Below are 23,615 nucleotides of genomic sequence, written 5' to 3'. Positions count from 1 at the left end.
AAGATCTAGATGAAGAAGAATAACTAGAGATAGGCAGTAGGGGAAATAAAGGTTCTGAAAATATTTGTGATGGAATCCAGTAACAAAATGGGAGAATGAGGAATTCAAAGCCACTGAATCCTGACAATGTGTGTCCTAAGTGAAAGACTCATTTTGGAGAGTTAAATGATGATTGCAGCCTTGAAAATTACTTTATCAAGAAGAAATCAGTAAGAGAGAGCTTGCTGAAAAAGTGAGCAGGCAATCAGCAGGGTGTTAGTGAAATCAGGGAGAATTATGCAAGTGACACTTTCTGCAGCCTCCGAAAATGGAATTTGCGGAAGGGACCAGCACCACCAGCACAACATGCACTTAAATATCATTTTCCATAAAAGCAAAAATAATCCCAAGGCTTTCTGGCAAGGTTTGTCCTCAGTGGCTGATGGAAGGATGAAGCTCTGTGATGGATTGCCCCTGCCAGAGGAGAGGTTCTCTAATCGAGTTTTTTGTTTCCTGATCTTGTAGGCAGAGCTGCAGCTGCCTGCTGAGGGGCTGCTGTTCCCAGGGACTTCCTGGGCTCATGAGCATGTGCACCCTGCCTTCTCCTCCTGCCTCTGCTCAGTGTGTCCTGAGGCACCCACAGGCATTTCTAGCCTGCTCCTGGCACTGCCCACCTCTTGAGTGTGTGCTGGGATGTGGTGGGTGCCCTGCTTGGGAGAGGGAGTATGTCTGTCTCAGGGACCAACATTTCCAGTGGGATGGCCTTGATTTCGACTTCCCTTTCTCACTTGTGTTTTCTCACGTGCTTTAAAGAAGGTGCAAAGCCTCTTGTAGACAGGTAAGGTGAACAATACTCCCTGCTGTGAATAGACCCTGAGCAGATTCTCCAAAGATGCCGCAGTGTGTTCTGGGTGCACACACCAGCCTTCAGCGAGGTCTAGGAATGGCTCTAGGAAGGCAAATCCATGTTGGAAAGCAGGGCTTGAGCAGCTGAGTGGCAGAAAGGAGCCCCTCAAAGTGTTCAACACAGGCCTGCTAGGAAAGGATGGCTTCAGTTCATAAAAGGCAGGATGTGAAGAGGGGAGGTGGTGGAACCCTGCTGTGTTCTTTCGTAGGAGTTAAAGGATTGTTGTACTGCCACTCAGTGATTCCCTTCTATGAACTCTTCACTCCCACTTTGCATATTACCTAGCATCTCCCTCACGTTCTGCAGAGCAGTTTATGCATGGGTGTATCATGACTTCTGAATAATAACTCTGAGAACTTGTTTTCTCGTGTTCATGGTGTGCACTTTTGCATGGTGAGGCTACTGGGTCAGAGTATCTGGGAAACTTCTGACTCAGCAGAGGTCCCCAAAATAAGCTGGGACCATTTACAGCTCTCTGACATCTGTCTGTGTTATCAGGCAGCTGCTCTCCTGGGACTTGGGAGACCTGGGTCTGGGTCTCTTTATTGATACCGAGTCTCAAACTATGGTATTGGGGAATCCAGGCTGCATGGTGTGGCAGTGCCTCCAGTGACAGGACATGTCCCCTGGCTATGTGCATCTGTGACTTGGCCTGCCTGCATCCTGCATGCCCAGGCAGGAGCCAGGGGACTTGTACCTCCAACCCAGTTTGTCTGCATTTCAGCAGAGCTTGTGGGTGTGTTGGCACATCTCCAAAGCATCACTTGTGGATCTGGAAGCAGTGGAGCCTCTCAGGTGCTCAAGGCCAGCCTCAGCAAGGAAGGGCTGGCTGCAGAGAGATGGTTCTGCTGGCTGCAGGGCCAGTGGCACATTCCTGGTGTGTTTATCTGAAGAAAAGCCATGGTTTCATGACTGGCATGAAGACTAACCCAAGTATGAAAATTCTCTCACCTGAGAGGATTTTTCCACGTATTCTTCCTCAAGTAGCTGCCTTGAGGCCAGCCTGGTGGTGGCTGGTGTGAGGGAGTCTCTCCAGCTGCCCCTTACCAGCACCTGGACTAAAGCAGGTTAAAGCAGTTTCCCACTCTAGTTACTTGTCTCTGCACTTCCTGGGAGGTGGCATGGCCTCTCCTGCCTGGTTCCTCTGGAGCTTGCTAACACAGCCTTGTAGCCTCACGCTAGAGCAGGGCACAGGCTGTTTCCCTCCCACTTCCATGGCAAAGCTCCAGCTAACTGAACTGGGAAACTTTCTCCCCCTTTCACCCTGTTTCACTTGCAAAACCTTTAGGAACCAGAGAGCTTTCACCCCTTTCTTTGCCTCTGAGTAACCTGCGTGTGCTGGGCACGTTCGTCATTTGCCCCCTTGTCTCAACAGGGAACTCTTACGATCGGTGGCAAAGAAGTGACCCTTGAATACACTCCATGCCCAGAGTTTTGGCGCTGCAAACGTGTAAGTATGTGCTCAGAGCTGTGTTGTGCTTCCCCTGCTGGCACTTGTGGCACTGGCAGCTCAGAGGAGTCTCAGATATTTTCTCGGTTGCCAAAATCCCTCAGAGTAATTAATACCTGCCCTGAAGCTCTTGCCTCTTCCAAACTGTGCTTTTGCCTACCTTGTGTTTGGTCCCACCTCTGCATGCATCTTGCTCTGGTAGAGGTAGCCAGATTTTTTATGCACAGAGCAGCCTTGTCCCTATGCAGTGATTCCTTTTTAAAATGTGGGAAAAATCGCGTGCAGATCCTTTCTCCTTAAAAACCACAATGAGACAGTGATTCCGCCAAACGGAATGGAACAGGCTTCACTCTGGTTCATGTGTGTAACCACCCCTCTGCCTCACACAGGAACCTGTGGTCTAGCTGTGGCTGTAGTCAGTGCAGCAGGGAAGGAAGCATGGAAATGGATCCAAGTCTAGGCAGCATGAGCCAAGTCTAGTACATGCTGGGACTGGTCCATTTCTGGGAAGGCACAGTTGCCCAAGGGTCAGTTTGTTCCTGTGCCCTCCCCAAGGTTCTCCCAGTACAGGAACTTACAGCTGCAGCAGGCTGGAAGTGATTGCTGGAGAAAGGACAGGATTGTTGCCTGAATTCCCACTGACTGCAGGCTGAGACATGAAGGGATTGGCTCTATTTAGAGCCCCACCTTGACCACTGGATCACCATGGGCTACGAGAGATCCTGATTCAGCTGCAAGCAGAGATGAAGCATGGAACAACAGCTCTGCTTGCAGCTCCCCACAAATCGAGTTTCAAGCAGTGGTTTCAAACAGCTCTCAGTGCAGTGAGGTGGCTGCACTGTATGTCCCCTACTGTGTGTAGCCATGGCCTGAGCTTTCTTGTGCCCCAGAGGTTCCACAAGGCTTCATTCACTGGAAGAAATTGCTGTGAAACAAAAGCAATGCACTTGCAAAGAGCTTAAGGAAGATGTCAGGAATGCTGCGTTTTGAGAGAGCTGTGGAAGTGGGGCAGTTGGCTTTCCCCACAGTGGCTCTAGGTGGGATCACCATCCAAGCCTGTGCAGCTCTGCATCTTGGTTAGCAGACACTTCATCATTAACTACTCTCCAAATTACATCAGTATCTCCAGTTCAGCCGATAAGGACTTCGTCACTGCTTGAGGGGTGAGTTCAGGTTAGAGAATGCCAAGGTAACTTTGGAGCCTTTAAATCAATATTGTGCCTAGCAGGGAGCTTTTGAGCCAGCATCACTTGAGAGGAGAAGAGTCCCATCTCAAGGACTAGTGAATAAATGTGTGCTCAGAAGTTGTGTGAAAACCCTGTTCCCAAGGCAAATCCAGCTGTGAGTCATACGAGCATTTACCTGCAATTCCAATAAAGGCCCCTGCTGCCATTCTCCATCACTGTAACTTTTTCATGGCTGCTACTTTCTGAAAGCATGCTGCAGAGGCTGGAATTCTGGAGCAGGTTGTACCCACTGCCTTCAAAATACGACTTCCTCATCTGTCCATCTTCCATTGCAGTGTAAGGTGTGTACTGTGGGCTACAGATCTTCCTGTTCCTATTGCAAGCTCCCAAGAGATGGTGAGTACATCTGGTCCCCTGAGCTTGGTAGCTAAAAGTTTCATCTACCCTGACAAGTAAGTTTCCCTTCTGGTTTCCCTATTGGTAGACCAGCTGAGCACTGTGTGGGAGGATTGTTAGTTTGGTTTCACTTAAACCCTTTTTGCCTGTCCACACTAAAGATGTTACATGCAATGGGTTGCTGTCAGGTTCTCTGCTCCTGTGAGGCTTGGTGGAGAGGTGTCTTACTGCCCACAGCCTTTCCCTCTTATTGTCTGGTATTGCCCTTTCATCCAGGGAGTTGTAGTTGTGTGTCCTCTGGGACTGGGAGCTGGTACTGCTGGCTGTAGGTGAGATGGCTTCCCTTGACCCACCTTCCTTGGGAGATCCAGCTGCATGGTTTTAGTGTCACTCAGAGACTCTCACATTTGCCTCACTTTTGAGACCTCTCAGATTAGGATCACAAAATCATGGAATCATTAAGGCTGGAAAAGACCTCTGAAATCAAATCCAACCATTAACCCATCATTGCCAAGCCTCCCACTAACCCATGTCTCTAAGCACCACTCTTACACATTTTTTGAACACTTCAAGAGATGGTAATTCTACCACTTCCCAGGGCAGCTTGTTCCAATGCTTGACCCTTTTGGTCAAGAAATTTTCCCTAATATCTGATCTAAACCTCCCCCAGGGTAACTTTAGACTATTTCCATTTGTCCTATCACTTGTTCTTGGGAGAAGAGATTAGAGGGGAACCAGGATTGAAATTGCTGAACTCACCTTGCAGGCTGTAAAAATTGTGTGAGAGCTCTCCAGAAGCTTCTCCTCGCCCCACCAGCACCTCTGATTTCTGGGGTGGGAGGTCACAAGAGCCAAAACACGCTTCCTTGAGGAGCCCATTTCTTTGGGGTGATGGCTGTGCCCACCTTCACCATCCCTGGGTGCAGCACCAGGGGCCACAGTGCCATGAGTGAGTCCTCCACCCTCCTCTGGCACTGCCTGTGCATTCCAGCCACTCTGTAAGCCTTGACTCTGTATCCTTAAGCAGATTTCTATGTATTGCCCTCCTGCCCCAGACAGAAGGGCAGTGCATCAACTGCTGATGCACAGATCTCTGTTCACTGAAGCACTGTCCCTGTGGTTGTGCTTTCCCTGCTCTGTGGTTCCTCCATCAGTGCTGTGAAGGCAAAATGCACACAGCTGGCCCAACACAACTGTGGGTTGTAATGAAGCTGCCCAGGAGCAAATTAAACAGAGCCTTTAAGCTGCTGTGAAGACAGATTGTGGTGAATGCTTCTTACTGAGCTGCTTTTCTTGGGAAAGGGTGCAGTAAGGGAACCTTTTTATGACTAGGTGAAACAAAGCAACTCTCTAGGAATTTACACTGGTTGCTGCAGCTCTGTATGAGTTCTGGCATGCTTTGTGACTGATGGGTGTGAAATGGACTTAAGTGTGCCTCTCTTACAGGGAACAGAGCAGGCCCAGAGTCCAGAGGTGGTGCTGAAGGAGAGGACACGTCAGCTGAGCAAGAATTCAGTAAGAAAATTGCCCTCCCCATCTCTAGGGTTGTGCTCATGTCTGTGTGATTTGCACAGGCAGTTTTCACAGCTGCAGGTGCAAACTGGTTTCTTGTGCAAATTTTATGTGAGGTTCTGTAGCCAAAACTCTGCACTCTACAAGCTGCAGAGAAATGAGTACAAGCCTGTCAAGGTGAGCTGTGCTGGTAGCCAAACAAGGCAGCTTTCCCAACAGTTGTGTGCAAAATCATCCTGTGTTCTGCCATGCCACCCACTGCCCAAACAGAATGAGAGCAGAGACTTGCTCTCAGGGGCGTTAAAGAGGGAAGCTTCACTGTGCCACGTCTTGCACCCTCATTTGCTTCTATTTGTGGGAAGAGGCTTCAGCAGCAGGTGCTGGGCTGGTGGTACCTGCTATTACAGCCTCACAGATTTGGCTTCCCTTTCTAGCAGTATTAGAAGCTCATGTAGGGATCTCTTTTGCAGTGAAGCCAGGTCATTCAGAGGCTTCAAGCACAGAAAGTTGTTGAATGGCATAGCTAGACTGGGGGAGCAGGGTGTTCCCTCATTGTTTCTGCCTCAGCTGTAGTCAGTAGGCACCTGATAAAATCTGTGACTGTATTAAGGATGTGTTTCATTCAGTGGTCTCAGGGGGTCTGAACCCAGTTTTCCTCTAACATATAAACAGAGTGACGGTTACTAGTTGATACTGCTTGGCTGTGGATGATCAGGAATACATTGTGGATAGTAAAGATATCACTATCATATAGGTTGTCCTGGACATGGAAGGAATGTCTAAATCCATCCCTGAGTCTCGTTTGTTCAGGCAAGAGACAATTCTAAAAGGAGGCCAAAAAGCCTCCTGTCTCTGACTAGCAAAGTCATGTAAAGCAGCCCAACACAAAATGAGGCAATGGAAGGATGACAGTACCTGAACCAACCTTATATCTACCAAGTGTTAAGACAGTGGATATGCAACAGGCAGTAAAGGTTGGCCTTTTATAAGGAACACTACTGCAAGGGCTGGAAAATAGGAGAAAAAAGATGCCTGCTGAAACATTCTTATGTGAAACCAGTTCATTTCTCCTCTCTAATAGCAGAGACAAAGCTTGAAACACCTGAGCAAGAATTGTCAGGTCAGCCAGGATCTCCAAAGCAGCCTCTCCAGCCCTCAGTTCCTGCTCCACAGCAGGAATGTCAGCCTCAGGAGCAGGAGCCAAGGAAGAGAGATGAAGGAAGAGAACGTCGGCCCTCACAGGAGAAGAGAAGGGACATGGACCGGCACCAGGAACCACCCTCTCAGAGGGAAGCAGAGGAAGCCATGCCACCAGATGGTGGAGGAAGCAGAAGTGAGTGACACAAAGACCAGTTTTGGACTCATCTTGCTTGCACTCCATGAGGTTATTCTGCAGAAAGGGCAGCATTTCATTTAAACCCCTGGAGGCTATTTCTGTGTTTTGCAAATCCATGGCGTAGAGTAATGGAGGGCTGTCCAGCTCCAGAGGTGCTGACAAATGGCCTTTAGGAAAATCAATTCAGGCTGAGCTGGCTTTAGGGTGGTGCAGTTAACAGCTTCAAAAGTCTTTTGGGCCAGCAGTTACCCTGGGCTGAGCTCTGAGAAGGGGCTACTTTCTACTCTGTTTTCTGGGAAGGAAAGGTTAGCAATTGGAGGGGATAACTGGAGCACCTTGCAAACTGGAGAGAAAAAAGCGATGGCTTTGAGACTCGACTGCAAGAAGCTGTGCTCTTGCTTTGAGTGGGTTTATTCACAGTAAACTTGGTTCTAAATTACCTTTTTTTTTCACTACTTTTTCTTCCTGGGCCACCTCCCTGGTTGTGTCTCTCAGCGATTATGCTGAAGCGAATCACTCGGTTCACCCCCCCAGAGGTGATTGTGGGGCTGCTGGCCCCGTACGTGCGTCTGTCCACGTCCAGCGTGCGCATCATGAAGAACAAGGCTGGCCGCATGGGGCAGACCTATGGCTTCATCGAACTGGAGTCTCACGCGGTAAGAAGTTTCCTGCTTTCACCTGCTCCCTCTGTTGGCATCTGATACCTGTAGAAGTAGAGAAACCACAGAAATACAAGAATTCTCTGTACTTATGAGGCTGCTGTGCTGGAGCGAGTCGTCTCTTCTGCTTGTCTGACCAGATACAGGAATTTGCTGGTACAGCTGTTATTCTCTGGCTTTCGGAGTCAGAGATTGATTGTCGTCACAAGCTGTGACGCTGATTGAGTTTCTCCCCTCAGTACATTTATTTTTAGACACTCTAAACTTGAACACTTCTTCCATAGGTATTTTGTTTGCGAAGAACTTGAATCCAATAATTTTTGTTTGTAGAAGGCAAGGATCTCAATTAACAAACTGTCCCATGTTGGAGGGTTCACATTTTCAGTGTCTGGGTGGCTCCCAGACTCCATAGCTGTTCTTTGATATTGGTCCAGAGGATGTTTACCAAACCAATTTGGGGCAGCAGCAGCCACAGTGCTGCACTGTCTGGCAGCCTTAGGAGAATGCCATCCCCAACTGGCTGGTGTAAGTGGGCGTAGGACAATCAGAGAACCTCATGTTACATTTATCCTTTTTGTTGCATCCTAAATACCCTTCACTGACACTTAGACTAATATTTGGTGTTGTGCTTCTTGTCTTACTGAGAACAAAACATTCCTTTCAGGCAGACTGGATTTGGAAAATGTGCTGTTTCCTTCTCATGGAAAGTGAAATTCTTTCTCCTTTTACAGGAAGCACTGAGGTTGCTAAAGATACTGCAGAACCTGGATCCCCCCATCTGCATTGATGGGCGTACATTGGAAGTGAATCTTGCTACAGGGAGGAGAAGGTAAAAACAGATGAGGCAGTGGGGTTGTCCTTTACATGCTGTGCAGTGAGGCTTGGTTGTCAGAGCAGGTGCTTAAAGTTTGGCATGGGAATTAGCACAGATGTTCCTACAACCAAAAATGTGTTGGAGAAGTGAAGGCATTGAAGCTTGAAGAAGTTTCAGTGATTGAGCAGGATGGGATTAGTGATCATAATGCATCTTGTTGCCCAGCCATCAAATCCCATTCTACTGGAATCAGTGGGTTCAGCTTTTTAAAAAACATGTGGAGAGATTCATCTTTGTAGACACAGCAGAGTGGAGTCATATTTCTTGTGGAGACAGTGGTTTGCTGAGTCGGTCTCCTGGGATGGACACAGTCCAACATGTGGCCAGGAAAGATGGTCTTTCTGCCTTTATTGGTCCTGCTGATCATTTTGAATATACTGAGGTTAATGTAAAACCAAATTGACATTAACTTGCAATCTTTATCTCAGCAGGAATGACTATGGGGAGCACGGTGACAATTCTTACTATGGCCCGGTAGGTCTGCACAGCTTTCCTGCAGGCTGCTTAAAGGGAGGAAGCACTGGGGGGTGATGGGGCCTGACTGTGTTAGGCTTTGCCTCTTCGGGCTGCTGAAATACTGCAGAACATGTTTCACTACGTTTGAAGATGGGGTGATAATGCTCAAATGTGCCCACTGCTACTCTGCCCCTCATGCTGTTTATTGCGTGCGTAGAAGTGCAAGTCAGTGCTGCTGGAGGAAGTTCTGGGCTGGGTTACTTCAATGACACTTTACAGAGTGATTTCACTGATGTCTGATCTCAGTTCCCAGAGTGAATGTCTCTGTAATGTTTGTTAACTAGACTACAGGACTGTTCCCATATACTGGATGGGATGAAGGTTTCCATACAGATTGCTATGAGCAGAGATCTCGTGCTTTGGGACGCTGTCCATTGCTCTGTAGATGAAAAGCTATGTCTGCTTGTTCTCTGTTTAGAATGGCTAAGTGAGCCCTTCTTCTGAACTTTGGGCCTGTCAGAGGGAGCAGAAGCAATATGATGTTTGTTAAGAGTCTCTGATCTGTTTGTGTTGTTCACTTACTTCAGGGCAGAAGGGGCATGAGAGACAGGAGGGGTGGCGAATCACAAAGACGCACCAGAGCACAGTGTAAGTTCAACTCTGCTTCACTCCTACTGTGGAGACTTTTCTTCCTTAAAAGGGCACTGACATGTAGAAATCAGCCCAAAAATATTTTAAAGGCTAAGAGTAGGTTTGTTTGCTACACCCACTTGTGAGTTCCTTTGCCAACTTTGTTTAGTCACATTTTCCTATCTGATGATGTGTTTCTCTCTATTCTCACTGTGCGAAACTACATGCAGATAAAGGAAACTTGCTGCCTATTTTTCCTTGTTGTGGAAAACTGATGGGATAAAATCAGCCTGGCAGTTACTAGAGAAGACAGAAGAAAATACTCTTGATGAAGCCATGCCAGTAGCTGGAAGAGCACTCCTGATTGTTTTGCTGATTTATATATAGCATTTTTGAGGTCTGTCAAAGGACATTTTGGAGATGAGAAGCATTCCTGACATTATGGGCCTACTACCCTTAAGGACTTTGGCTTTTCCTGTAGAAATAGTTCACTCCCTTTTCTTCTTGAGAGCTTTTGTGCACCGATGGGGTGGAAGGGATGTGGGGAGTGTCATCACTTCAAACACGATTGAGAGAGAACAGCTTTTCCTTGTCACAGGAGTGGGTGGATGTAGATACTCATTACCCCATTCTTAGGGAAATTACTGAATTTCATGACCAAGTGTTGTGGTCTTGTGATCTCAGCACAGCTCCTGTAAATCTGTTTTGATGTGGAACTTTTGCCAGAGTCCTAACCAGAATTGTGAAAACTTATCACCCCTCTTACTCCTTAAAGAAAAGATTATGTAGGTCAAGTGATGTGAAGATACTCATACTTCTCTTGCCAGGAGAAAAAAAATAATTATTTCCCATTCTTGATCCTTTCACCAGTGTAATGTTTGTTCATGCTTTTGTCTTTGTAAAAGGCAAGTTTTGGTTTTGGAAGTCTGTGGTGCTAACTCTTGTCTCTCTCCTCAGCACCATCAGATGTGTCCACATACATTTATGATCCTGACACTGGGAATTACTATGATCCCATAGCTGGGACATACTATGACCCCAGAACTCAGGTGAGTGCATGAGAAGAAAGCTTTACATGCAGTATGTTCTTACGAACTGCTCCTCTCTGGAGTGATTTTGCAGCCAGATCCTGAAGACAAGCCAGCATAGGGCAGTACAGAGGCAGCTTTACATCTTTCACTCTGTCTTCTCACCTGTGTGAAAGGGATGCACGTTGCAAAATATCAACTTAATGAGAGGCTAGGAACTCATTAGCAGTGTGTTGAACCAGCTGTAGCTGCCTCTGGCCTCTGAAGTCCTGCCTTTGGAGGGTTTTTGGTCTGCTTTTCCTCAAGTAGACTTACAGGCAGAGCATCATAGCTAAATTTTACTGTAGACATGTGATATGTGACTGTCTGTAAGAAAGAATGAACAGCAGAGCTCTGATTTCATCTATGGTCTCTTTGTTTCTCAGCCCTAGCCAACAATAGCTGTAAGGATGCCAAAAAAAATGCCATCAGCAGATATTTTCTGAAACTATAACCTTATTTTCATGATCCTGGGGATGTCCATGTTGTGGGAGAGCAGGGCTGTGCTCTGGTGACCTGGCTGTGGTCAGCTGTCTTCTGCCCCAGCAGCGTTCTGGAGCCTTTGCCTTCTGCAGTCCCTTCTTACTGTGCTGGTCTCCCCAGCTCAACAAGGACAAGAAACCCAGTCAGAAGACTGCAGGGGTTGGGCTAAGCCTGCTCCAAATGACTCTTTCAGAGGGAAGTCACAATAGACCGGGAACCCTCCTCACCCCCGCCGGAGAGCAGGAGGCGGCAGCACGGGAGCCAGGAACGGACAAGTGACAGGAAAGAGCCACACGGCAGGGACAACAGGGACAAAAAGGACAAAGGGAAAAGTACTTCTGCTAAGGTAACTAACTCTGTCCAGGCATCAGAATGACCCGAGGCCAGGAGAGTGAGGAAAGAGAGGTTAGAAAGTTGAGAGTAATTAGAGGATTCAAAAAGGAAGGGACAGCAAGAGAAGACAATGGGGTCAGCAGCTGGAGTGGAGCATGGTGGTTTTCCAGCCAGGGAGTAAGTTTCTGAAATTTTTCTCTCCTTACATTAAATCCATTAAATTCTCATCCCTTCCTTATGGTGAAGGATTCAGACATATCCAGGTAACTGAGGCATTTCACTCATGCTGCTGAAAGCACCCAACCATTGTAATAGAGACAACAAAAAACTGGCAGCGACATTTAAACACACCAAGTCAGATGATGATGGAAACTCAACTCTCCCCTTAATGCAGTTTCTCCTTCCTGCCCCAGTCCCAGGACAGTCCCCTTCACTGCTGTTCCCAGTGAGCAAATCCCAGTGTGGGAGCTGCTGGTTGGGAGTAGCTGCCCAAAGTGATGTTTGAGCTCATCCCCGGGCTGTGATACTGACAGGGCCTGAGGAATGCCAGGAGAATTGGTAGAAGTGATTTAGCCACCAATGGAGAAATTTTGTATTTTTTCTTGCCTCTTGGTCTGAGTATGCTCAGTGGCATGACCAGTCCTGGGCACCTGGGACTTGAGGGCTGTAACTGTCCCTGAGGCTGGTAACAAGCCAGCCAAGGAGTCATTGGCTATGGAGGCTTTCAGGGACACTTTAAGAAGGAGAAACATAGTCCTGTCTGAATGCAGGGTAAAAGCATCTCCAGTAGAAATCATTCTGTCATTTTTCCCACTTCCCTGTTTTTCATGGATGCTCAGAAGTGGCTTCCTGGCTGCACTGTGCACTCTCTGACACCTGTGTTGTTGCTGGCCTAATGCCCAGTCTTGGATTTTTTCAGAATGAGCCTGGAGAGGAGAGAGTCTTTGCAGAAGATGTCTTTAAAAAGCCACTGCCTCCCTCTGTGAAGAAGGATGAGAGCACAGGCCTGGTAAGGTGTTACACTTGTCTTCCCTGGTCAAGTATGAGTAACTCATGAGCCACTAAATTGGAGCCTGTCCAGGGCTCCAGCCCAGTTCTCTGTAAAATGTGTGAAAGTGAAGCTTCATCCCAGCCTGCTGTCTGTGCTGCTAAGCGCACAGCTGAGCATCACAGGCTCATCCTGTGTGCTGACTGCAGTGCTGACTGCAGTCTCTGGTGCCCTCTGTCCAGGATAAAGAAGATCCTGGAAACCCCACCATGCTGGCTGAGCCTGGCCATATGCTGTGCCACAGTCACAGCAGAGAAAATTGGTGTTGTCTGGCAGTGGGGGTGGCTTTGAACCTGGTCTTCACGTCCTTTGTGCACACACAGAGGTGCTGAAATGTGACCTGGCCCTGCCTCTGCTCCGTCACTGATATGATGCACAACTACAGCCACTGTCAGCAGCACAGTGTAGCAGAGAGTGAGAGTGGGGTGGGCTGGGACAGCATGGTGAGCTGCTGCAGCTGCCTCTGAAATCACAAGTATGGCTCCAGGAGAGCTCTGGATTCCCCAGAATGGGAATGACTCCCACCAGAACCACCACCTCATTTCTGCCAATTACCTGCTTTCCTTGGAGGCCTCTTTGAATGAGTGCTTAGCTATTGTGTGCTCTGAGTCCATGCTATGGCAGTCTCAACACTTGATCTTGACTGTTTCAGGCTGAGACTGGAGAGGAGAAGTTCTCTGCAGAAGATGTCTTTAAAAAACCTTTACCTCCTTCTGTGAAAAAGGAAGAGATTGCAGCCCCAGTAAGTATCTCCATAGGATTGTATGTACCTGTTTGAGCCTGGATACAGTCTAGGGAGGCTCAGCATAGCCTGGCTGCAGCTGTGAGTGCCAGAGGTGCCAGAGATGTTTCTCATGCCAGAGGAGGGAGTGCTGGGGATGGAAGGCAGTTTGTTTTTTAAATCTGACTTTGTTTGTCAGCTTCTAGCATGAGGAAATTTAGTACCTGCATTCGAGCAGGATCTGACTCAACCAGTCTTAAGGTAGAAAACTTCCAGCCACCTCCAGGCTGTGGAAAGCCAAATCTCACTGATATGTCAAACAGCCACTGCCTTTGTTGGCTTCTTGTGCTCTCAGGTATGTGGCAGATTGGAAAAGCCTGGCACCAAAGCCTGGCACAGCCTGTCTAGAGAGCAGAAGGGCTTCCACCCTGTGATGTGAAGGGAAAGAAGCCAGCCAGCTCCTCTCTGTTCCCTGCCTGTGCTGCTGGGAAGCAACTCTCTGCCTCTTGGTCTGGAACAGAGAAAGGAGTCACGGGGAGATGGGTTGGGGAAGCAAAGCCCCCCTAGCCTGGCTAGCCTGCTGCTGCAAATGGTCACACTTTTCTCCATTTCCTTCAGCCCAAGGTGGTGAACCCTCTGATAGGACTTCTGGGAGAGTATGGAGGAGACAGTGACAATGAAGAGGAGGAGGAAGAGGAGGAGCAGTCCCAGGCTCAGTGGCTGCCGCCTCCCCCGCACCCACCGGCGCTGCGCGAGGAGCAGCCACGGAAGGCCAAGGCCAGCGACGACAAACTGACTGACTGGAACAAGCTGGCCTGCCTGCTGTGCAGGAGGCAGTTTCCCAACAAGGAAGTGCTCATCAAGCACCAGCAGCTTTCCAACCTGCACAAGGCATGGGGAAGCTGGGGGCTGCCATTGGCTCAATGGTTATGGGAGCTGCATGGAAAATGCGGTGGTTGGGTGGAAAGAGATGTGCTGAAATTGAAACAGTAGCAGGCAAAATTCCCCCAAAGCTCTGTTTAAAACATTGTGTGAACTGCTTGTTCCTGCCATGGGAGTGCTATAACATCAAGGTGTGACTGTAAGCTGTAGTGAGATAGCTAAGGCTTGGGGAGAGTGGGGTGCTGGCACACACGAGTGTGAGAGCAGTAAGAACTTGGCACGTGCACCCCTCTGTTCTGCTCTGCCTTTGAGCTCTTGCTTTTAGGAGAGCCAAGTTGCATATGGATTAAAATAGGACTGGTTGCCTTCCTTACTGCAGGGAGGAAGGGCTCCAGGCCTCTGTTGGGGAGCAGATAGTCTGGGCTGCAGGAAAGGCTGCTGTACCTGGTATAGTGCAGGTACAAGAGCATGGTGCTTTACCTGTACTCCTTGTGGGTGGAGCAGATGACCCTGACAGCCTGTCAAGCTTGTGTTCTCTGCTTTGACACTGCCTTCTGTCTTCCTCCTTCCAGCAAAACCTAGAGATTCATATGAAGATTAAACGATCCGAGCAGGAACTGGCATATTTGGAGAAGAGAGAGCGTGAGGTGCGTCTGTGGTGGTGGGCAGGCAGCTCCTTGTGCTTCTGCACTGGGGGGTGATGGTCCCAGGAAGACCTTCCACTTATGCACCAGCTATCAGCAGGCATCCACTTAGGCACCAGGCATCAGATGCCTCCCTAAAGTGAACTGTGAGCTCACTCTGCATGGGGATCTGTAGGTAGTTCTGTGATTTCCAAGAGCAGATCTCGTTCCTCACAGAAGGGTCTGAGTGTGATTTTGTTGTCCTGCAAGCCAACACTGAGCTCTGGGCTAAGTGGGACACAAATTTCTGTCTAAAAGTGATGGGGTGTATGGGCTGCTGCTCCCTGGCCAGGGACAGGAGAGCTGTGCCTGTCCATTGTGTGGAAGGTCACTGAGCTGCTCCTGGTGGGGTAGCTGGAAGGCTGCAACAACAGATCTGGGTCAGCCCAACAGGTGGCATCTGAACAGAGCAAGTGTATTGTGGGATGTGAGCATTCAGTGTTTGTGAGTCCCCAGGACAGCCTTCCAGGCAGCTGAGGATGAGTTGAGACCTGGATGCCTAGCAGCCTCCTGCAGCGTTGAATCCTTCATAGCTCCTGTACTTACTTTTCCCTTTCTGTTGTGAAGGGGAGGCATAAAGACAAAGGAAATGACCGGAGGGAGAAATTCCAGCAGATGGATTCACCAGAGAGGAAACGACTCAGATATGACCGGGACTCAGAGAGGTAATGGCTGTTGTGGGTTAAATCTTTTTGGGGATGCTGATGCTGGGGTGGGATGTGTGCTGCTGGCAGACCAAGACTGGGAATTGTCCAGTGGGGTAGATCTGCAAAGGAACAGCCAGATAGACAGACAGACAGAGTTCCTCAAAGTGTGAGCCTGTTGTACTGCAGGACATCTCATCGAGGTCAGGAAAGGGCTGGGGTAGAAACTAGGGTTTAAGACAGAGCAGCAAAAAGCTTCCTGCTGCTGGAGGGGTGAGATGGGAGTCTGAATGTGTCTGCCTGGACATGGAGAGAGGAATGCAGCCTGTTCCCATCCACCTCGTCCTTAAGGCACTTGCTGCCCTCCTGTCCTGGCATCTAGCCATTGAAAGAAAGAGCAAAGCTGTGTTTCATCTGTTCCCTGACTCAGAGGAATGCTGGGAGCTGTTTCCATCTCGTTCAGAGTAGGTGGAGGAAGAAAGTGCGTGCTGTGTGGAGTTCTTGACAGGCCTGCCTGCTGTGAGCTCGCGTGTTCAGTGGGCTGAGGAGCAGCCAGGCATGTGTTGAAGATAGAACTGGTTATGTGCCTGTGTTCTTCTGGCACAGCACCTCTGAAGGAGACCTTTCCTCTGTGTCTTGCAGTTTAAACATCCACATCTCTCTTCCCTCTGTTTTCCTGGAATAGCTGTGGATAAACTAAAAGCAGTTTGCATGCAGTGTCAAAAGTAGAAATTGTCTGAAGGAAAAGTCTTTTATACTGAGAGGTTTTCAAAACTGAGACTTTTGGTTAATGGTCTTGGATGAGTAATGAGGTGGGAAAAAGAGTGTCCAAATCAACTGCATCTGTTGAGCTCCATGACCAGAGCACTGGGAAAAAGGAAAGATCTAACAGAACAGCAGGGATCAGACTTTGCTTTCTTGCTATTACTAAGACTTAATAATTAAGAAATACAAGCACAGAAGGCTTGCTTACACTGTAAATATTTTGGACTCTGAGCTCATTTCCTGTGCCCTGGTGTATTTCCCCCTGAGGTGGGACAAGAAATTTTGCAGTCAGAGCTATGTGAGCCTTGCACACAGAATCTGCCGTGGTGGTTTCCTTAGGTGGTGTGCTTCTGGCAAGAAACTTGGATATCCCTCATGAGACGCTGAAATGTCACTGAAGATTCTATTAGCAAGAACTAAAAATCCCTGGCATGTATTTGAGGCATTGCAAGACTGGACAATTGATTCTGATTCTTTTGCAGTGACTATGACCCAAGGCTTGACAGTAACAACAAAGGGAACCGAATGGTGCAGTCTCCAGGGTGGAAGAAGGGCTTTGGCCACAACCAGCAGGGCACAGCATCACCAATGGAGGTGAGTCTTCCCTGCCTTTCAAAGCACACCACTGTCCTGCAGCCCATAATGTTTCCCAGGACAGCTGGAGGGAGTTCAAGTCAGGCTGCAAATCTCAGCACCCACTTGATGGAGTAATATTTGTGCACTGTGGAGGCTGGGAGGGGCTGCAAGTATGTTGGCCATAGAACAAGGTTAGAATTTATGTGGGTCTGGAGGTGTTGAAGATAGAGTAACAGTGTGCAGGAAGGGTGTGAACATCTCATTAGTACCTGCTCAAAGTCAGGCTGAGGTTTGAACAGTTTACCAGCTCCATTCTCTGCAGCAATGTGAGCTGGGGAAAAAGGTGAACTTCCCCTGGGGAGGTGTGAGCATTGCCAAAGCCACAGGGCCCAAGATGTTCTTTGTCTGCTCAGCTTAGCACCTGTGAGGCTCTTGCTGTCATTGCCGACTCGACATCAGAAGATAATACCAAGATACAGCACCTGACGAGGAGCAGAGACCCATTGGCAAAGGATGTCAGGGTTAGGCAGGGTCAGGTAGATCCTGCCTTCTGTGGCAGGTTGGTCTCTCAGTGGATTTAATTTACTGCAGAGGGTTTATCAGAAGAGCAGCATGGGGCAGGGTCTGCTCTGCGTTGCCCAGGGCCACATGTGCTCGGGTGGCAGGTTCCTGGCTGGCCAGATGCTGTGGTGTGCATGCTCTCTGCTGGGGACAGACAGCTGGGAGCAGGGCTCACAGGGTGACATTCAGCCTGCAGTCAAGTAGATCATTAAAGCAAATATTTGAGGCTTCATGACGCATGTTTGCTTGAGCCCATCTACATGAGGCAAGAGTCCCTCTTCAGTGCAGGCAGCAGGAACTGGGCTCCAGCTGCTGCTCAGTCCTCATGGTGAGGTCTCAGTGCCCATAAAACAGGCTTTGCTGAGAGCCAGCTCCAGCGCCGCACTCTGGGAGGTCTGAGCTCCCGTCAGGGCTCCCCATCTAGACAGGGAGCTGATGGCAAAGCACAGCCCTCACACAGTTCGTAGAAAGGCCAGAAGAGATGTGCTTGCCTGTCACTTCCAAGTCATGCTGGGCAAAGCCATGAGACCATGCCAACCCCACACAACTCCGATCTCTTGGCCCAGCTGGTGAGATCTCTGGTACTCTGGTAGGTTGGACTGAAAAGCCAGAGAAACTTCCAGCCTCGGGCCTGCTCTCCTGGGCTAACTCCGGGCAGGTAGTGCTGAATAATGCAGGTACTGATGCAAAAGCCAGTTCTTGAAAACTGGTTGAAATTCTAAGCAAGGTACCAGTGCCCATGGGAGCTCTGTTAGAACATCTGAGCTTGTGCCAATGCAGGCAAACTGCAAACTGCTCCCCAGGAGCACAGCTTTCGCCAGTGCTTTCCTTTGCTCGCTTTCAGTCCATGGCTGCTGGTGCTGCCTCTTGGCTGCCCACCCTTGGCTCCCCACTCCTCCGTAGCTGATCCCTGGGGTTTGATTCCTGGGATGCTTTTGTTGCCCACAAAGGGTCTGTAGTTCTTCCCAAACAGCTTTTGGAAGAACACAGAGCATTTGCTCTTCGTCCGTTCATGGATCCACACGGGAACAGTCAGCAGTCCTGAAGCTTTTTATTTATGGGAGAGAAATCACTAACAAGCTGTATCTGTTTGCAGGCAGAAAACAGGAGGAAGGGCCCTGGGCTGGGGGCCCCAGGGAAACCCCCCAAGAGGCAGTCCAACGAGACCTACCGTGATGCCGTGCGGAGGGTCATGTTTGCCCGCTATAAGGAGCTTGAGTGAATGCTGGAGGAACCCCAGATTTGTCTCTCTCCATCTCTTTCTCTCTGTGTCATGTTCTTTTGAAGGTTTGGTCTTTTTTTTTCTGTTGTTTTTTGAATTGTTACAGGTTTTGCTGCTAGAATTTTTTAAATAAAACTGAAAATTTGTCACTGCTTGTCTTGTGGCTAAAATGGTGTGTTTTAAAAGCATGCTGCTTTGGAAGATTCCCATCGTGTTTTGCTGTTTGCTGATGTCACTAGGAGTTGCAGCTGTGTCAGTGGGACCAGAACAGGTTTGATAGCTTGGAGACCCTACCAGTGGTGCCACTGTCCTGCAGCATGTTCCCTGTCATCTCAGGGACAGATACCCCTGGTGCCATGTTCTCCTGGCTCAGGATGGGAGCTGGGAGCAAGAGATGGCCCCAAGGCCTGGGAGGAATTCAGGAGCAGGAGTGATCTCTGTGGGATTCATCCTGGCAGCTGATGAGGTTAGTGGGGTTCAGTTAGTAGCAAGAGCTTAATGGCTGAAGGTGACTTCATTAGTGCTGGCTGTTGTCTGAACATCCCAGCTAGGGCAGAACATTCCACATGGGGTGTGCTGGATCTGGTGACAGTGTTGTAGGGGGGCCCTCGTGAGGATATAACCATGCTGGCCTAGGGTGTCAGGGGAACAGAGGAAAAGCCAAGTAAGTGCTCCTGGCCTGTCCCAGGGAGGTGTGGAGGCAGCTCCTGGTTCTGAATTTGTAGTGGGTCAGTTTGACCAAAGCATGGGAAAGTTTGTGTGAGCAGAGCGGGGGACAAGGGGGAGTGTGGCCTGCAGGGATAAGGATGATGCCAGAGGCTGTGGCTGGTGGGAGCAGATCTCATGCCTGATGAGCTGGTAGCCACCACCACCTTCCTGTTCACATGGCAGAGAGCAGGGCCTGACACTGCTTTCAAATACCCCAAAGAAGGGAAAGCAGGATATGTTGAAGCTGAAGACAGCAGGATTTGGAGGTGAAGAGCCACCTGCAAGGCAGCAGACATCATGTCTAAGCTGTGTTTCCTTGTCTCTGGCACAGGCAGTGCCAGAGGAGCGTGGAGGACTTGTTTGCAGTATTGTGGTCCCTGGTGCTGCACCAGGGGTGGTGGAGGTGTGATGGTGCTGGTGAGGGGGGGTGAGAGCCTTCAGTCGTCCTGGGAGCCCCAGGCATGTAAGGGATGGGTGAGAAGGTGATGGGCTCCTGGGGCTGAGCTCCCACACAGGGAGAAATGATGGTGGCATAACAAGCTGGTGCTGTCAAGTCTGGAAATTATCCATGCACAAAGGGGGAAGAAGTATGACTGTGATGGGGCATCATTTCCAGGGAGGGAAGAGGGGTGCAGATTAGTAGCTGCTGTGCAGGCTGCCCTGCACCTGGGTGTGTCGGGCACCTGGGTGTGCCAAAAATGAGCACCCACAGAGCATCATTCCCAAGACACCCAGAGAGAGCCTTGACAGCTGCCAAATGTGGGAACTCATTAGGTGTTTTTATTAATTGGCTAAGTGGGTACATGCATCTTAGTGAAAGCCTGTTAACGATGGTAATACGTGATTAATTAGAAGATAATAAGCCAGATAAATGTAAGAGCAGCTTCCCTTGGACAGATGGACCACACTAAATAATGCCTGTTCCTTGGCTTAGTCGTGTGCTTGCTTGCTTCTAGTCTGTGATGTGCCTGTGTGAAAGGAGAGGCAACACAACACTTTCCTTGCAGGCCCATTGCCAGGGCTTAAGTCAGGAACAGAAGAGGAGAAGGAACAGACTGCTGTGAAAGTGAGAAAAAAAATTAATTTAAAATATCTACTTGCAAGATGCATCCGTCTCCAATAGAGAAATCCTTTTTCTATGTGGTGGTAGATCTACCTCCCATTAGTTGTATTAATCATAGAGATATTTGGTGTGTTTGCTTCTACTATTTTGATGATTGTAGTAAATGTTTATGGGAAATTAGGAATATTGATTGTGTCATAGGGGGTCAGAGCAACACAGTGTTACTCCCACAAATGTGGGATTTCTGGGATTGTGCTGTGTGTGGCTTGGGAGCACCTGAACTGTAGGAAGTATCCTGGTGCCAACCTATGGAAAATCAGGGTATCCCCTGGAGAGACACTGACTTAATTCCTCGAAATTCCACTCCCCAAGGTAACTCAGAGTGAGCTCCTGTGTATTCCCTTGCAGATGTGTGTGTATAGACTGTCCATACATCTCTCCATAGGCACGGCACCTACCCATGCTGTGCATCTGCAGGGGGATATCCAGGATTAGGGGCCATGGAGCCCTCCACTGGGGCTGGGTTGAGGTGACTGGAACGAGGTTTTGCATGAACTGGAACAGACATAGAGCAAGAAGCTAAAAGCTTTACAAAGAAGCACCAAACCAGAAAACATCTTAGTCTCTTGGGAAAACAGCAGCGTAGTTGGTGATGCAGAAACTCCAACTATTTAGCCTTGGTGCAGTGGTTTTGACGTCTTTAATATTTTTTAAAGGATGGCGACCCAAAGCCGTAGCTGAATTGCAGCTACCTTTACATCTTACAACTATTTTCCTTTTATTTCAGAGATTACTCATCACTGTGCTTCTGGTGTGGCTGTGTTCAGCACATTGCCTTGTGTGCCATCCTGTGGTGATGGGTAGGGCTCGAGTCACAATTTATTTTTATTTTTGGAAGGTCCTAGTAAGAGAATTGGAACAACTCACAGAGTAAGTCCTGTGAGCAGTTGCTTGGCATGCAGATGTTACAGACAGGAGGAGGACTGGGGTGACCCATAACCAGCACTAAGGTCGGGATGAATGGAACTGTGTGTACAAAAAGCCCAGGGAGAAAAGGCAGAATGAGGGGGTTAAAGGGATTATTTAATTTAAAAGGAACAGGCAACAAGAGCCTTGGACTTAGAGTGAAACCAAAGGGAGATTAAATCCACCATTTAGAGGGTTGGAGGCACTGCTGCCAGGACCCCTGCCCAAGGGAGTGTGGATCTCAAAGCTCTGTTAGTTACACAGGTTGGTATGCAGGAGCTGCTTCAGACATCTGAGAGCTTCTGGAGGAAGATCTTTTTTCCACCCTTTCCCAATGCAAAGCAAGTAAATAGTCTTTGATTTCCAATATTTATTCATATTAATATTGATACAGCAGTGACTCAGGCCCTTTTCAGTGAAACATATTTATGTAAAGAGCTGGAGTTATGCTTTGTAAATAGAAAAAAATAGTAAGTTAGGCTGGGGGAAGTGTTTGTAAAAGGGAAGAAGAGAGAGAAGCCAGGAAATGCACTTCCCTCTATAGCAGTGACCTGCCTCAGGGAGAGAAGGGCTGCTGGAAGGAAGAGGAGGCTGGGGGTTGCCCCTCAGATACCAGATGAAAGATGAACAATTTTGCTCATTTCATGTTTTAAGACTCAAGAAACAGGAGTTCAGAGGAGTCTGTTGCTCAAATCATGCCCCCATTTTAATGTAGGTTCTCCATTTCCTTATTTATCCATATCCTTACAAAGGCCATTCTCTTCTTTGTTCCTGTACTGGGGACGTTAACGCTTTCAAATGTCACCAAGTATAATCTTTGTGAAGCTGCACTTTAATGGACTTCCTTTTGGTAGTACAAAGGTTCAAAGGAAGATGAATGACACTGTAGTCAGCTACACAGTGCCCAGAATAGCCAAGATAAGCATGGACACAAGCCCTTGTCCAAGCTCCATGTGGATTTTTTCTTGCCAGTACCTTTTGAAGGGGTTGTGGTCTGGTCAAACTACTGCTGGTGGGTGTGTGGGTCTGTGTATGTACTGCTCTGCCCTTTCTGCAGCCTGGGGGAGGCCAGTCCTGTCCAGCTGTTAAAGTGCACCTCTCTCCCTGTGAAGGGCTGGGGAGTGCTGCAAGGAAGCTGGGAATGTGTGCATTGCCCCCCAGGGACAGAGTCCCCTGTCCTACACAATGGAAGGATGGGCTGGTCCAGAAAAGGCAGAGGGCTGGGCAACAGCTTGGAGTTCACCCCTGGAGCTGCCCCAGCCATCACCCCGCAGGTGCTGCTGCTGCAGACACCAGTGAGCATGTCCCACCCAGCACATCTCTCTGCCCACCTACAGCGGGATTTCACATTGCCCCATGCTGGGCTCCATCAGCAGGGAAGGGGAGGATCAGCCTGAGGAGCTGGAGCACCTCTGTTGGGGTGGTTTGGACTCCTGTTGAGGAGGGGCAGCAGAAGCAGGGTCACACAAAGCTGCCTGTACCTCCTGGCCAAGGTCCGTCCATGGGATGGGGCTGCTCACCTCAGCCTGGAGCCTGGCCAGAAGAGAAGGCTGGACCTGCAGCTTGGGAGAGTGCTTCCAGCACTGATCTAGCCTTGAATGGAATCCCCAGCCCAGTGAGCAGCAGATGGGTTGATGGGCACTCAGCTGAGGTCACTTAGTGTCCTCAGGGCCTCAGCAGGGTCCTGGGTCACTCCCTTGGGTCCTTCTATTGCTGGGGCAGAGGAGAGGGGCCAAGCAGCTCTTGCAAGGACAGGAAAGTCCCTTTCCTCCAAAGTTCTGTTGGGCTGTGCCTAATCCATTAATTTGGCTCTGGGGTGCACTTCTGAAATCCATCTCACAACTTCCCCCATTTTGGATCGTGTCCTGGAGCAGCTCAGGAGAGGTCTGGCTTGGGCCAGTATCAACCAGATTCCTTTCAGATGAAACCAAACCCAATATGCTCCAGGAATGCACCTCATGCTCCCTAGCCACTGATGGGCGTTCAGCCTGCAGGATCAGCCCAGAGCCTGTCTGGAGCTAAAAAACACCTTGTAAATCACATAATCATTTAGATTGGAAAAGACCTCTAAGAACCCTGAGCCCAGCTGTTAACACTGCCAAGCCCACCACTAAACCATGTCCCCAAGTGCCACTTGACATGATTTTTAAATTCCTCCAGGAATGGTGACTCCACCACTTCCCTGAAGAGCCTGTTCCAATGCCTGACAATCCTTTCAGTGAAGAAATTCTTCCTAATATCCCATCTAAACCTTCTCTGGCAAAACTTGAGGCCATTTCCTCTTGTCCTGTCCTCTTGTCCTGATTAAACCTGAGGGAAGAGCCTGAAAACATCCCCCCCAGCTCCAACCTGCTGCCAGGGAGTTTTAACAGCAATAAGGACTCTTTGTACCCTTTTTTTCTTCAGGCTGAGCCCCCCCAGTACCCCCAACCCTTCTCATCAGTTCCATTACCCTTCTCTGGACATTCTCAGCACCTCAATGTCCTTCTTGTCGTGAGGGGCCCAAA

The 23,615-nt window shown here is 49.0% G+C and overlaps 1 protein-coding gene across 2 annotated transcripts in view; it reads left to right on the top strand.

The window, feature by feature from the left end:
• Positions 1 to 18,520, top strand: part of RBM6 (RNA binding motif protein 6) — a 58,087-nt gene extending 39,567 nt beyond the window's left edge. Inside the window, exons 7-23 of one of the 2 annotated variants that reach the window (XM_033071183.2) lie at positions 2,262 to 2,336; positions 3,859 to 3,919; positions 5,366 to 5,434; positions 6,513 to 6,764; positions 7,263 to 7,423; positions 8,158 to 8,255; positions 8,729 to 8,774; positions 9,344 to 9,404; positions 10,344 to 10,435; positions 11,130 to 11,282; positions 12,189 to 12,278; positions 12,970 to 13,059; positions 13,657 to 13,929; positions 14,493 to 14,567; positions 15,171 to 15,268; positions 16,495 to 16,606; positions 18,246 to 18,520. In XM_033071183.2, the coding sequence (XP_032927074.1) occupies positions 2,262 to 2,336; positions 3,859 to 3,919; positions 5,366 to 5,434; positions 6,513 to 6,764; positions 7,263 to 7,423; positions 8,158 to 8,255; positions 8,729 to 8,774; positions 9,344 to 9,404; positions 10,344 to 10,435; positions 11,130 to 11,282; positions 12,189 to 12,278; positions 12,970 to 13,059; positions 13,657 to 13,929; positions 14,493 to 14,567; positions 15,171 to 15,268; positions 16,495 to 16,606; positions 18,246 to 18,371 (1,932 nt within the window). In that variant the 3' untranslated portion in view covers positions 18,372 to 18,520. The remainder of the gene's footprint in view (positions 1 to 2,261; positions 2,337 to 3,858; positions 3,920 to 5,365; positions 5,435 to 6,512; positions 6,765 to 7,262; positions 7,424 to 8,157; positions 8,256 to 8,728; positions 8,775 to 9,343; positions 9,405 to 10,343; positions 10,436 to 11,129; positions 11,283 to 12,188; positions 12,279 to 12,969; positions 13,060 to 13,656; positions 13,930 to 14,492; positions 14,568 to 15,170; positions 15,269 to 16,494; positions 16,607 to 18,245) is intronic. The other variant, XM_033071184.1, reaches the window with a different exon arrangement.
• The last annotated feature ends 5,095 nt before the right edge of the window (positions 18,521 to 23,615 follow it).

The sequence above is a fragment of the Catharus ustulatus genome, chromosome 13 (genome assembly GCF_009819885.2).
Source record: "Catharus ustulatus isolate bCatUst1 chromosome 13, bCatUst1.pri.v2, whole genome shotgun sequence".
Classification (NCBI taxonomy): Eukaryota; Metazoa; Chordata; class Aves; order Passeriformes; family Turdidae; genus Catharus; species Catharus ustulatus.
Note: the sequence above shows the minus strand (reverse complement) of the source record. Positions and strands in the feature narration are given on the sequence as shown.